A 12,875-nucleotide genomic window follows, 5' to 3' on the forward strand; every position below is an offset into this window, starting at 1 on the left:
TCCCCAGCTGTTAAGTGCTGGGCTCTCACTACCTGCCTTGGGACTGCTTTTAACAAGCAAGCCTGTAGGTCTTACTGCCTTCCCAGGTGAGAGCTGATGAACAGCAGATTTCACCCCCAAATCCCCAAGGGGTCCCCACTGAAGTGCCCAACTCAAGGCTCTTGTCCACAGGATGGATATGCTAGACCTGTGGCAGTTAAATGAACACCGTGAATGAGTGTTAGACCAAATAAAATCACTCAGAGAAGAGCATTCAAACTGGACAGGAGGGAGCTCTCTGAGGGGCAGAAAATGCTAGAACCTGCCTCCTGCTTCCTCTGGGTGTGCACAGAGAGTGGCATCCTCCTTCCAGCCTGGACAGACTGATCACACAGGCCTCCTTGGCACTCCCAGCCGTGGGCATTAGACCACCTCCCCTACATCCCATCCGCTTCATTGCCGCTGATGTCTGGCTCCCCTGAGACATCCCGGACGCTCCCTAGCTCAGTGGCCTGAACCTGTCCAAACCTCAGTTTGCACACTTGCAACGTGAGGACTCAGTGAGTCCCTCCTCCCTGAGCACCTACCCAGGGCCTGGCACACAGCAATGCCCAATAAACAGCACTGATGATGTGTTCAATATTGTCATCATTACAAGATGGATTTTACAATGTTTGGGTGAGTACTAGGAAGCCTGGGCTGCTTGGCACCATGGGTGTTTGGATGATAGTGATGAAGTGGAACATTCTAGAATGTCAAAAAGACGACAAAAATGCCCACCTGGGTGTGGCTCAGCAGTTGAGCACTGACCCAGCGATCAAAAGGTCACCCGTTCAATTCCTGGTCAGGGCACATGCCTGCATTACGGGCTTGATCCCCAGTGTGGGGTGTCCAAGAGGCAGCCGATCAATGATTCTCTCTCATCATTGATGTTTCTCTCTCTCTCTTCCTCTCCCTTCCTCTCTGAAATCAATAATAATATATATATATAATATATACATATTACATATATATCCTATATAATAAAAGGCTAATATGCAAATAGACCGATCAGCAGAACAACCGGTTGCTATGACACGCAGTGACCACCAGGGGGCAGACACTCAACGCAGGAGTTGCCCCCTGGTGCTCAGTGCGCTCCCACAGGGGAAGCGCCGCTCAGCCAGAAGCCAGGCTCATGGCTGGCAAGCACAGTGGTGGTGGCAGGAGCCTCTACCTCCTCCACGGCGGTGCTAAGAATGCCCGGCTGCTGGCTTAGGTGGTCAGAAATCCCCCCAAGGGCTCCTGGACTGTGAGAGGGCATAGGCCAGGCTGAAGGACCCCCCCTCCCCAGTGCACGAATTTTGAACACCGGGCCTCTAGTGTGTGTGTATCCTATATAATAAAGATGTAATATGTAAATTGTCATTACGCCATGAAGCATAACAACTGACAGCGTAACAACTGGATCATGGATCAGCAGGAGGGTGGGGCAGCGAGCTACAAGCAGGCGGAGAGCTACAGGAGGGGGCAGGGCAGCAAGCTATGGGGGGAAGGGGGAGCTACAGGAGGGCGGGGCAGCAAGCTATGGGGGAAGGGGGAGCTACAGGAGGGCGGGGCAGCAAGCTATGGGGGGCAGGGGGAGCTACAGGAGGGCGGGGCAGTGGGCAGAGAGCTACTGGAGGGCAGCAGTGAGCTGGCACACAGATTTGTGCGCGGGGACATGGATAGATAGATAGATAGATAGATAGATAGATAGATAGATAGATAGATATTTATAGATATATAGATATAGATACAAAAACTTCCAGGAAGGTTCAAGTTCTTACTAATGATTGAATGCTTATTATGGGATATGGTTGCTTTGGTAACAGATGGACTCAAAAATGAGAGAAGACAGTAAAAAATGCAGAAACTCTAGAAGAGGACTTACCCATGACACATGGGGGATACGTTACAACTCTCAGTTGGCCTTGGGCGAGGGCCCCAGCCTGTGGCCAAGGCACCACGCAAGCAGTGCTGTGGGTGAGAACACTGGCTCTGGGGCCAGACGGCCTGGGTTCGAATCCTGTCTCCACTCTACCTGCTGTGTGACTTACCCTCTCTGTGCCTCAGTTGCCTCATTTACAAAATGAGAGTCACTGTGGCACCTACCTCGATGGCTGCTGTGAGGAGTACACACAGCGAACCCTGGTGCGTACAGAGCGCTCTATAGACGCCAGGGGGTAAAATGAGGCGGAAAGCAGGCCGGTCTCCCCCCAGAGCCGGGGCAGGCGCGCACCTGTCTCCTTGCGCAGGCTCTCCTCCAGCGTGGACAGCTTCACGTCGTACGAGTTGCGCATGGCAGTGATGTCCTCCTCCAGCCGGGCCCTGGACTCCTGCTCCACCTTATAGTCTGCCCGCAGCTGGGCCAGGCGCTCCTCGTACTCCTGGGGGGCGGGGGGGGGGGGGTGTGTGTGAGAGGAGCACAGGAGGGCAAGCGCTTTATCACCATTTCAGCGTTCAGTATGCCCCCCCCCCCCCCCAGTGATCCAGAAAATACAAATAAGCCAAGAGAACTGAATTAAAATGACCCACCCAACGCTGGAATGGCTGGTGAAGACCCTACTAGAACTTCTCCCTGTGCATGTTTAACGGGTGAAGAATGCATGTGTGTGTGTGTCGTCTATTTTCCCCACACGGCAATACCTCAGGAACACCTCTTCGCATCAACAGATAGGTTTTAACCAAAGGGTCCTCAACCCAGTCCTCCCACTCCCCTCCCTCTAGCCCTCCGTACCCCGCCCACTTCCTGTCTCACACTTTACAGAGAACTCTGAAGCCTCTGGCCATGAACTTCCTCACCTTCCCAGCCCCGCACCTTCCATCCACCTGCAGGTCCGCCCGCCCCAAAGCTCTGCGTCCCCTCTTGTGACAGTGGACGAACCATCTGACACTGAGCCACCCCACCGGGGACTTCACTCTTTCAATCCCCATCTCCCTCCGACATCACCGACTTCTCCCTCCGTTCGAAACCATTCCCAGCAGTTTACAAAACCTGCTCTCTTCCTTCCAATATTAAAAGCCATAAAACTCTTCCTGGATCCCATGTGCGCCTCCAGCTACAGTGCCCGTGCCCAGAAGGTGCTCAGAAAACCGTGATTCAATGGGGGCCAAGTGCAAACCCCGGCAATGAGACCCCTGCAATAGGGAAGCTGCCACTGTACCCATTCTAGAGGGGAGAAACAGGCCTCCAGCAACCTGCCCGAGGCCAGCGAGCCCGTGAGAACTGGACCTGCAGACTGTAAAGCTGCATGGGCCCTAGGAATCTTCTAGCTCAAATCCTGCCCCATAAGCCTAGGAGACTGAAGCCCACAGTCACACCTCCAGCTCACGGCTGAGTCATCCCCTGGCCCGGCACCCTCTCCACGGCACGCAGGGGCCACCTCCCTAATCCCGGGCGCCCTGACTGGTTCTGGAATGGGAGGGCGAGAGGACAGACCCCCTCCACGCTTCCTCCCAGTGTGGCTCACAGAAGAAACTCTAGGGTCAGGAAACAGACTTGGTGGTGGCGGCCTCTGGGGCAGCCTCCACTGGGCCGCCCCCTGGGGCGGAGGCAGGCACCCCCATTCCCCAGGTCGATGGACCCTGGAGCCTGCACAGCGTCTCTTCTCCCTGGTGACCACTAGGGGGCGGTGCCTGCCCACCCAATGGGTCTTCCTTGGGAAGGACGCTTCCATCCCACCCCCTGACCAACCCTTCCCACCCCCACTGTTTGTGACCAATGGCCACCTGTTGCTGTGATTCCAGACCCACTCTGAGCCCCCAAAGTGTGACCTCTCACTGTGGGCCTGGGCTCGGCATTGCTAAAGGCTGCCTCCTCGCCCTGCCCCGGAGCTCCCAGCAGGGAAGAGGCAGACAGAGCCGCTGAGCTCCCAAACCTTCACGGGGCCCGGACGGTGTCCAGCTGAGCCTCTCCCTGAACGGTAACGGCCTCTGCCTGCCCGGGGCAGCTCTCGGGGACCCTCAGTCCATTTCCCCAGCCTCTAGTCCACAGGACGGAGGCCCCAGGCCTTACCTGGTCTGCCCCCCGAGGCTGGGCCCCGGGCCCCCACAGCCTGACCAGGCTCCCAGGGCCTCAGGGCTGGTCCCACCTGAGGTCATAGTTGAGTGGCAAAGGCCCAGCAACAGGCACGTCCAGGCCCCAGGCCCCGGGCCTTGCAGCTGTTCCTGCTGGCATTGGGCTCTCCACCAAGAAAAAGCCAGGGCCCTAAAGGGACTGCCAAGTGCCAAAACCCACCACATTCGGGCCTCAGAATGTGCCCTTTAGCAGGAACCTCCGGAAACTAACAGAGCCTGGAGTTGGGGGCCGGCCATGTTAGTGCCCCCCGCCCCCCAACTCCAGGGATCAGCTCCGTATTTGCAAATCAGGGTGTTACCTGCCCTGCCGTTCCCGGGATCCTAGGAGCCCACATGTGGGAGGAGGACCCAAGTGACAGCTTTTTCTGGGAGGCTAACACCGCACTTATCCACCAGTCAAATGGGCACCTGGGGTTCCCCACCGCCCACCCCAGCTGGCCTGCTCTCAGCCCAGGCTTCGTGGCACCTGCTGTGGGAATAATTCCTTCCAACTGACCTCCGCACCTCCGCACAGGCCACTCCCACTACCAGGAAGGCCTTCTCCGCTTCCTCCAGCCCACAGCCCCCCATGCCTGCTGTGAGGAGACACGGGGCTCCTGCAGACACCCCCACACCCCTTCCTGTTCTCCCACTCATGTGGGATGAACTGGACTCTGGAGTCCGGAACCCGAGTTCAAATCCCCGCTCCGACTCTCCTTAGCTGTGTGACCTTGGGCAAGTCACGGCCCCAGGATCTCTGCCCGCTGTGTGACCCCGAAAGGGAGACTGTTGTGCCAACCCCAAGGAGATGGGGGTGAAAGGACATCGTTCTGGAGGTGGTCCCCTGCCGGCCCCACCTGCCCGCCCTCTCCCACCTGCTCCCGGTCTCACCTCCCGGATCAGCTGCTTCTCAGCCTCCGTGTCATGCTGGATCGCAGGCGGGGACGAAGGCTTCTCCTCAGTCTGGACAGGGTTTGGGAGCACCTGGTTGGACAGCAGGGCTGGGGGGGGAGGGGGACAAAAATGAGGGGCTGTGACCCGGGTGCACACCGTTTGCGGGAACTAAGCAGCAATCTGCAAAGACAACCACATGCCAGTTCTAAAGGACTTCAGAGTATTGAGCTTATTCGAAGCGCGTCTCTATGTAACGTGCTAATTTACTCAGTCATTTCAGAAGGATTTCTTGAGCACCGCCTGCTCTAGGCACTGGGGGTGTGGCAGCGAACAGAACAGACGACGCTCACTCACCTCACCCCACAAGATGGTCTGCTGGAGCCCCCCCTCCCCGGAGAGGAGGTACCCAGGAGGTGGAGCCTGGATCCGATTCACCGCTGTGTCCCCAGTGCCCAGCACAGGTCCACACGGAGGGGGTGCTCAGAGAACTTTGGATGGATGGTGGGTGGGTGGGTGGAAAGATGGATAAAAGGGTGGATAACAGGATAGAGAGAATGAATGGGTGGATGTGGATGGTAGGCTAGAAGGGGTGGGTGGAGAGAATGGATGGGGGGGGGATGGATGGATGGATGGATGGATGGATAGAGAGGAAGGTGGGTGGGGAGCCGGATGAATGGAGAGACGGACTCAGGCTCCTCTGTGCTCCCCTCCCCAGAGGTTTCCAGATGAGAAGAAACCCTGGTGTCCCGCAGCTGCAAGAACCTTGCAGACCTGCCAGGTAAGATTCCTACCAGCGACGGGGGAGCTTGGGGGGAGCAGGACACATTTGTAATACCTTAACTAATAATAATAATAATAATAAAAATACTATATTATAAAAAAAAAAAAAAAAGATTCCTACCAGCGACGACAGCCAATGCCTGGCGCCAGCGCTGCCATCCCAAGGTGCCCAGTGGGAGTGGGGTTTGGAGGTGGAGTGAATCACCCCACTGCTGAGCAGCACAGCATGACGCCGCTGCCTCAGAGGCAGTGGGCAGACGGGGCAGGGAGCAGGCGACAGAGCCCCCCTCCCAGCTGATGGGACAGGATGGACACACTGGCCTCTTCCGGGGGCATCAGCGAGCAGACACCTCGGGCTGTCACTCCCCAGGGCTCTCCCTCACTGGTCCAAAGCCAGGTTCCATGAAGCTGAGGGGACAGGGGACGTTGCCTCCGTCTCTCCAGCTCAGCTGGAGGCAGGCAGACCAAGGGCCAGAGCCTTTCTCCTGGGTCCCCTGCCCCTTCCTGCCACCTGGTCCGAGCCGCCCACCTGACAGGCTGCTGAGGCTCATCTGCTGGGCCAGGATCGCCTTGAGCTTCTTGATCTCCTCCTGGTACTCGCGCAGCAGGGCGTCCTTGGGGTCCTCGTTGATGTGCGGCTTGTTCTTGATGTTCTTGGCTCGGTTGGCGTAGCGCAGCGTGCTGAGCGTCTCGTCGTAGTTGTTGTCGGCAGGCGACAGGCAGGCCACCATCAGCGTCTTGGTGTTGCCGCCCAGGGAGTCCTGCAGCAGCCGCGTCAGCTTCGAGTCGCGGTAGGGGATGTGCTTGCAGCGCCCGTCCACCAGGGCCGAGATGACGTTGCCCAGCGCGGACAGCGACAGGTTGATCTTGGTGGCCTCCTTGAGCCGCTCCCCGGTGGCACCCGTCTTGGACTGCCGCTCGCTGCCCGCCAGGTCCACCAGGTTCAGCTTGCCTGCCCGCAGGTGGTCCTTGCCACGCTCGTCTGCAGACAGACCCGGCGCGGAGAGGTGAGGGCCTCTGGTGGGGACCCTGCCCCCCATTAATGAGGGCAGTTAGCCATCAGGCACCCCACCCACCGAGCGCTCCCCGCCCACCGAGGGCCTCATTTCAGCCACACAGGAGCCCCCTGCAGGAGGTGCTCTTATGTGCCCCTCTTACAGGTGAGGAAACTGAAGCTCAGAAAGGGCATTTAACTTGCCCAAGGCCCACAGCTGCTAAGGGGTGGGGCCCGGATCAGCCCCCAGGGCTGTCTGACTCCAGGAAGCAGGGGCTGGGAGGTAGACTATTCTCTGAGAGCAGCAGACGTCTATGGCTATCACAGCAGCTCCTACAGATGCCTGTGAGGCCAAAGGTGTGTGTGTGTGTGTGTGTGTGTGTGTGTGTGTGTGTGTGAGAGAGAGAGAGAGAGAGAGAGAGAGAGAGAGAGAGAGAGGGGGAGGGAGGGAGAGAGAGGGAGAGAGAGGGAGACTGGGTGACCAGGGAGTTGTATTCTTAAGGCAGAAGCACTGGCTCTGGAGACTCTCGGACCTGTTCCCATCCCACTTGCTGTGTGACCCCGGCAGAGCCAGGCGCCTCTCTGAGCCTCAGTTCTCTCCACACAATGAGACTGAGCAGAGCTCCCCACACGCTGGCTGCTGGGGGGGCGTGAAGTAAACCCACAGCACGTTTTCCAGGGTCCCTGCAGGCCGGGCGCGGAGCCCGAGCCTCCCAGGACAAGCCAGTTCCGCAGCGACTGGCGGCTGTGCCCGCGGAACAGACCCCGCCTGCCCTCCGGTCGGCAGCCGGGGCTCGGAGCACAGACGTTGAGGACTCAGACCCGTGGGGGTTCCAGCTTGACTCCGTCCCTCAGTGGCTGTGAAACTTGGGGGGGAAACTTCCCTTGCCCCCGAGCCTCAGCCTTCCTCTCTGTAGAGTGGGAACCAAAGGCCCCGGGGTGCTGGGAGGGAGGCCTGCACCAGCAGCACCTGGGGGGGGCGGGGGGGGGGGGCTCGGGCTGTGCCTGGCACTTCGCAAGCGCTCATTAATCGGTGGCTGTTGCTCTTACTACTGCTAATAATTCTTTTTTGTCTGCAGACGACACCATACATGGTTCCACATGAGATGAGAGGGGGTGGGGGGCGGGGGCAGGGGCTTCCTCCTTAGTTTCCTGCCGGTTCAAACCAGAATTGGCCTAGTTTTGCCCATAGGCACAGGGACCTGAAGTAAAGAAAGCAAAGGTTTAGCTGGTGCTCAGGAGAGGCTTGGACACGGGAGGTGCTATTACAGGAGGAGGGGGAGGGGGAGGAGGAGGAGGAGGGGGAGGGGGAGGAGGAGGAGGAGGAGGAGGGGGAGGAGGAGGAGGGGGAGGAGGGGGAGGGGGAGGAAGAGGAGGAGGAGGAGGGGGAGAAGAGGAGGAGGAGGAGGGGAGGAGGAGGAGGGGGAGGAGGGGGAGGGGGAGGAGGGGAGGAGGGGGAGGGGGAGGAGGAGGGGGAGGAGGAGGGGGGGGGGAGGAGGGGAAGGGGGGGGGAAGAGAAGAGGCCTGAGCAGGGAGGAGGAACTTGGAACCACCCTTTCGGAGAGCTCTTTGCAGGACGCACCGGAGCCTTAGGCAGGTGCGTGCCCTCCGCTCCAGGTCTACCCCGAGGAACCCAATCTGAGCGAACGGTCTAGGAACAGATGCCTGGTGCACAGAGGGTTCCCGACGGCATCACGTGGACTGAAGGCCTGGAAAGTGCGCACGCCTGGCGGAGGACGGGCGGGAAGCGGCCACGAGCAACGCACTTTCCGGCAGCCCCACCCACGGCCACAGACACGCACTCAGAGCGCACGGCGGGCAGTCATGCGCAGCCGCCGGGACTATGACTGTTGCTGATGCTGCCGTTCATCCGGAAGCAGGGGTCCTAGCGCGGGAGGGGCCCCAGTGCTCCCTCCAGCAGTTTGAGCATCCTTCCCAGTGTGTGTGGGGGGGCCTAGAGGTGAAGAGTCTTGGCGACTCGAGCTCAGGTCCCCGGCCCCTCCACCCTCTCCGCTGCACATACCCACAGCGTAGATCTCGATGCTGATGGTGAAGATGGAGTGGGAGCGGGAGGAGTCCTTGTTCATCAGGGTGTAGCCGACGGAGCGGTTCTTCCAGCCCCTCTCCATGATGCGCTCGCACTGGGCCACGCTGTGCACCGTGTGCATGGAGAGCCCCTTCACGTACACTCCCTTCTCCGGGTGCTCCTTCAGCTGTGGCGGGAGGCACGGGTCAGAGGCGGGCGGGGCCCGGGACCCCGGAGGGAAGGGCCCCATTCAGACCCCCTTTGTCCTCCTGAAGCCCGATTAGCACCTCAAATACCCTATTAGCCAGAGGGTTTGCTGCAGGTGGAGCCAGCCTCAAACCCACCCCTGCCTCTTACTTATGGGACCTTGAGCCAGTGCCTTAACCTCTCTAAGCCTCAGTTTCCGCATCTGTAAAATGGGTATGAGATACCGCTCTCCTAGGGAGATGGTGAGGATTCAGCAAACTAAAGCCCATACAACGCTTGGCACGGTGCCTGGCACACGGCAAGTGTCCCATAAGCGTCCGCCACCATCCTCCCTGCTGCTGCTAGTGCTATTGTTGTGAAGGTTTTCAGTCTGGGAGCACTAGCTCCCAGGGCCGGCACTGAGTCACCCCAGGGCTCTCAGTGCTCCTCCTCTGCCCCATCCACGTGGCTCTGTGCCCCTCTGCCACGGCGCCGAGGCAACAGGAATGTTCCCACAGCCTTGGATCCTGACGGCGAAGTGCCATTTGCTGCCAGAACCCCCGTTGGCCCGCAGCTCAAGTGGCTCTCCGCGCGACGGCAGTGAGTAAATTAATTTCTCCGACTGCTCCCTGCTGGCAGTCCAGGCAGCCAGGTTGTTTTGTTGCTGACACAGAGCTGTGAAACGCAATATTTCTCAAGTGTGAGAAGAAACAAAACCGCTCTGACGAGAGCAGAGTGAACTAGGACAAAAGTCGCCCGTCTGCCGGTCTGAGCCACCGATGGCTCAGAGGCTTTGCTGCGGGCAGCTTCACGGTCCCAGGGGGCGCTGGGACCTGCTGCACCCTCGGGTGGGGGCAAGTGCAGCCTTGCCGACCTGCGGAGTGTGGAGAAACAGCGAGGCACAGAGGGGGGCAGTGGCTTGCTGAAGGTCACACAGCCATTAGGGTGTGCAGCCGCCAATGGGGTGACAGACAGTGGAAGAGCCCAAAGGGGCGTCCTGGAGAGAGGCTGAGGCATCCTGCAGTAACTGCAGCTTGAAATGACACGGGCTGACCTTGGCCTAGGAGGCGGCTGTGGGACAGGAGGGGAAGACCCCGCACACAGAGCCTGCATGAAGCCAGCGGGAGGCCCCGGCAGCACCTGGCGGCTTCCTTCACGCCCACCTGTGTGCCAGAGAGCCGAGAGTGGCCTTTTTTGAGCACTGTCACGCTCCCTGGAAGAACCTAGAAGGATGCCTGGCACATAGTAGGTCTAGGTGAGAGGCTGCTCGAGGCTTCAGGGAGAAGGCAGCTCCTATTGAGTCAGCCTGGGATGGAAACCTGCATCTAGTTGGGGACATCACTTTGCCTCTCTTGGCCTTGGTCCCTCCTCTGTAAAATGAGGATAATAAATCCCATTTCTGCCTGACTATTAGGAGGATTAAGAAGAGGATGGAGCTAATAACAAGTTCTCTGGGAACTTGGCGGGGCTGAGTGAGCACAGGTCATGAAGAGGTGAGGACACTGTCTCTCACGAGCAGAAAAGGGGGCAGGGAGGCACCCCCTCCCGGAGGGGTCACCCCACCCCGTGTTTAGACCCAGGAAGGCTTGTTCCCCCACCTCCTGATCCCGGGCTCCCCCATCCCTCCCCTGATGTTCCTGCCCCGCCCGCCACAGAGCTGGGGGGGCGCTAAGTGACAGCCACCAGCTGGGCCCTGCTCCTTGGTAACTGCTCCACAGCTGCAGCGCTGCCCAGTCGCCATGACAACCAGCTGGGATGTGGCATGGCTGGGCCTGGTGCACAGGCAGGATATGTCAACCACAGATCTGGAGCCAGGAAACACTTCCACGGGGAAAGGTCCTGACACTGCCGGGACACGGAGTACAGGACCTGACGGAGGGCCCCCGAGGCCAACCTCCTCCGCCCAGTGCCGCGATAGTTCATGGTTTGGGGAGGAGGAGGTAGAACTCTGCTCCCCAAAATCTCTTGCTGGCCCTCGCTGATCTAATAACCCAATTACCAAAATGATCGGCCCCGCGCTGTGCGGTGGAGCCTGACCACCCGTGTTCGTATCCGGTCCCCACCCTTTACTGATGTGCCTGTGGCTGCTCTTACCCAGGCACCCAAGCCTCAGTTTCCCCGTCTGTGATAAAGGACACGAGCAGCCCCTCCTCCGAAGGCTGTTGTGAGGTTACATGAGGACCCCTCTGTGCCTTCTCTGCGAGGCTCCAGGTCAAAGCTCAGAGCACCCTGGGGAGTGTCCTGGAGCGCATCTGTCCCTGGCGGCCCCCCCGGAGCCCAGCTCCCCAAGCCTGAGGCCCCTGGCCCAGCTGAGCAAGTGCATGTAGCTGCCAGCCCTTGCCCCTCAGGCCTGTCTAGGGGCCAGGGTCCCAGGAAGGGGAGGAGGGCCCCCTGCTGCCCAGGCCCAGGGCGGGCCTTTCAGGGCTGAGCAGTGGGAGCAACTCCCTGTGCTGCTTTCTCCCCCACTTCCCTGTCTGGGGGCTGAGGTGTGACTCAGCAGCTCGAGCCCAGGATAGAAAAGACAGTAAAAGACTCCGGGTGGGCAGGATAGAAAAGACAGTAAAAGACTCCGGGTGGGCGGCTGGAGCTCCTGCACAGAAAGGGCAACGCACTGCTGTGTTTGGAGGAGCGGAGAAGGAGGGGCTGGGTGGGTCCTGGTCTGGACGGGGACTGGCAGGGAGGGAGGGAGTACATGCCTGTGTGGACCTGCTGCAGCTCGGGGCGTGGGGCCTGGCACCCGGCACCCGGGACCCAGTAAGGTTTTATTGAATGAATCACATGTCCCTCCCTCACTAGAACCTAATTCCTGGCTTCTTATTGCCCCAGGGGCTTCCTATATCACTGACCCCAAAACACTGGAAGGAAAGCACCCGACCACGCACATCCCACAAGTTCAGGTACAACAAGTAGTTGGCTGAGACCTGGGCCAAGCCCCTGCCTCTCCTTGGGACTCGGTTTTCTCATCTGTACCAGGACAGGCTGACTAGATCTCTCAGGGTCCTTCCGGCTCAGATACGTGGGACGTTTCCATGGCGTGACAGGTACGAGCAAGTTTACCCCGACAGCTGCTCCCCAGCCTGACTTCCGCGGGGCCATGGAGTGGCCACCTGTCGGAGAGGAACTCACAGCCCCGGAAATGAAGCCAGGGCAAGTGGGGGGTCAGGAGGCATGTAGAAGGCTCTGGGGCCGAGCAGAGAAACACGCTGCCCCACATGGGTGGTTCCCGTGTCCTGTGCCACGAGGGGACAGGCAGGGTCCGGAGGGTGGGGAGGGCTCTGCTCGCCCCCATGGCTGTCGAGGCACGTGGCCTGGAGAGACTGACGCCGTTTGGGTCATGGAAAATGTCCCACCCTGACTCTGCCACTTCCTACGCAGGGACCCGAGTGACCCTCTTTTCCAGCCCAGTTTCCTCGCTTGAAAAATGGGAATCTCCATAGCAACCTCCCAGGCCTGATGCTCATTAATGACTGGCACTCCCCCAACGCGGACATTCTGCCTCTGAGGGAGGTGGGACGACCCCTGATCCCCGACGCTGGGGGTGGGCCTTTTGGACCCCATTGGTTGCTTGGTCAGATAAGAAGCACCGGACTTGGGGGGCAGCCACCAGCACCTCCCCACACTGGCCTCTCCTCCTTGGACCTGCCCAGGCCCACTCAGAGTTAAAGAGTCCCAGAGAGGACACATGACCAAAGCCTCTCGCCAAAGCGAAGGCCCAAGGCTCCCGGCCGATCAAGCCTGGCCACCAACTGTGCAGTCCTGCTGGGTCACCTGACCTCGCCGGCTCCCCAGAGGATCAGTTCTGTCATCTTGCAAGGTTCCTTTTGTCATTGTTGTTAATCCTCACTTGAGGATACTTTTCCATTGATTTTTAGAGAGAGTGGGAGGGCAGAGGAGAGACGTACATCCATTGGTTGCCTCCTGCATGGCCCCGACAAAGGC

General features: G+C 59.5%; 1 protein-coding gene across 13 annotated transcripts in view; it reads right to left on the reverse strand.

Annotated features, from left to right (window-relative positions):
• The window catches only part of KIF17 (kinesin family member 17), a 32,786-nt gene that overhangs the window by 13,722 nt on the left and 6,189 nt on the right, over nucleotides 1–12,875 (reverse strand). For 12 of the 13 annotated variants that reach the window (XR_004974490.1, XR_004974488.1, XR_004974489.1 and 9 more), the window contains 4 exons: nucleotides 8,748–8,937; nucleotides 6,260–6,712; nucleotides 4,948–5,057; nucleotides 2,240–2,387 (listed from right to left, as the gene is read on the reverse strand). Coding sequence is in view for 9 of the 13 variants with exons in the window: in XM_036353105.1 (XP_036208998.1) it covers nucleotides 2,240–2,387; nucleotides 4,948–5,057; nucleotides 6,260–6,712; nucleotides 8,748–8,937 (901 nt within the window). In the remaining 4 variants the exon portion in view is untranslated. The remainder of the gene's footprint in view (nucleotides 1–2,239; nucleotides 2,388–4,947; nucleotides 5,058–6,259; nucleotides 6,713–8,747; nucleotides 8,938–12,875) is intronic. The other variant, XM_036353112.1, reaches the window with a different exon arrangement.

The sequence above is a fragment of the Myotis myotis genome, unplaced genomic scaffold, assembly GCF_014108235.1.
Source record: "Myotis myotis isolate mMyoMyo1 unplaced genomic scaffold, mMyoMyo1.p scaffold_m19_p_2, whole genome shotgun sequence".
Classification (NCBI taxonomy): Eukaryota; Metazoa; Chordata; class Mammalia; order Chiroptera; family Vespertilionidae; genus Myotis; species Myotis myotis.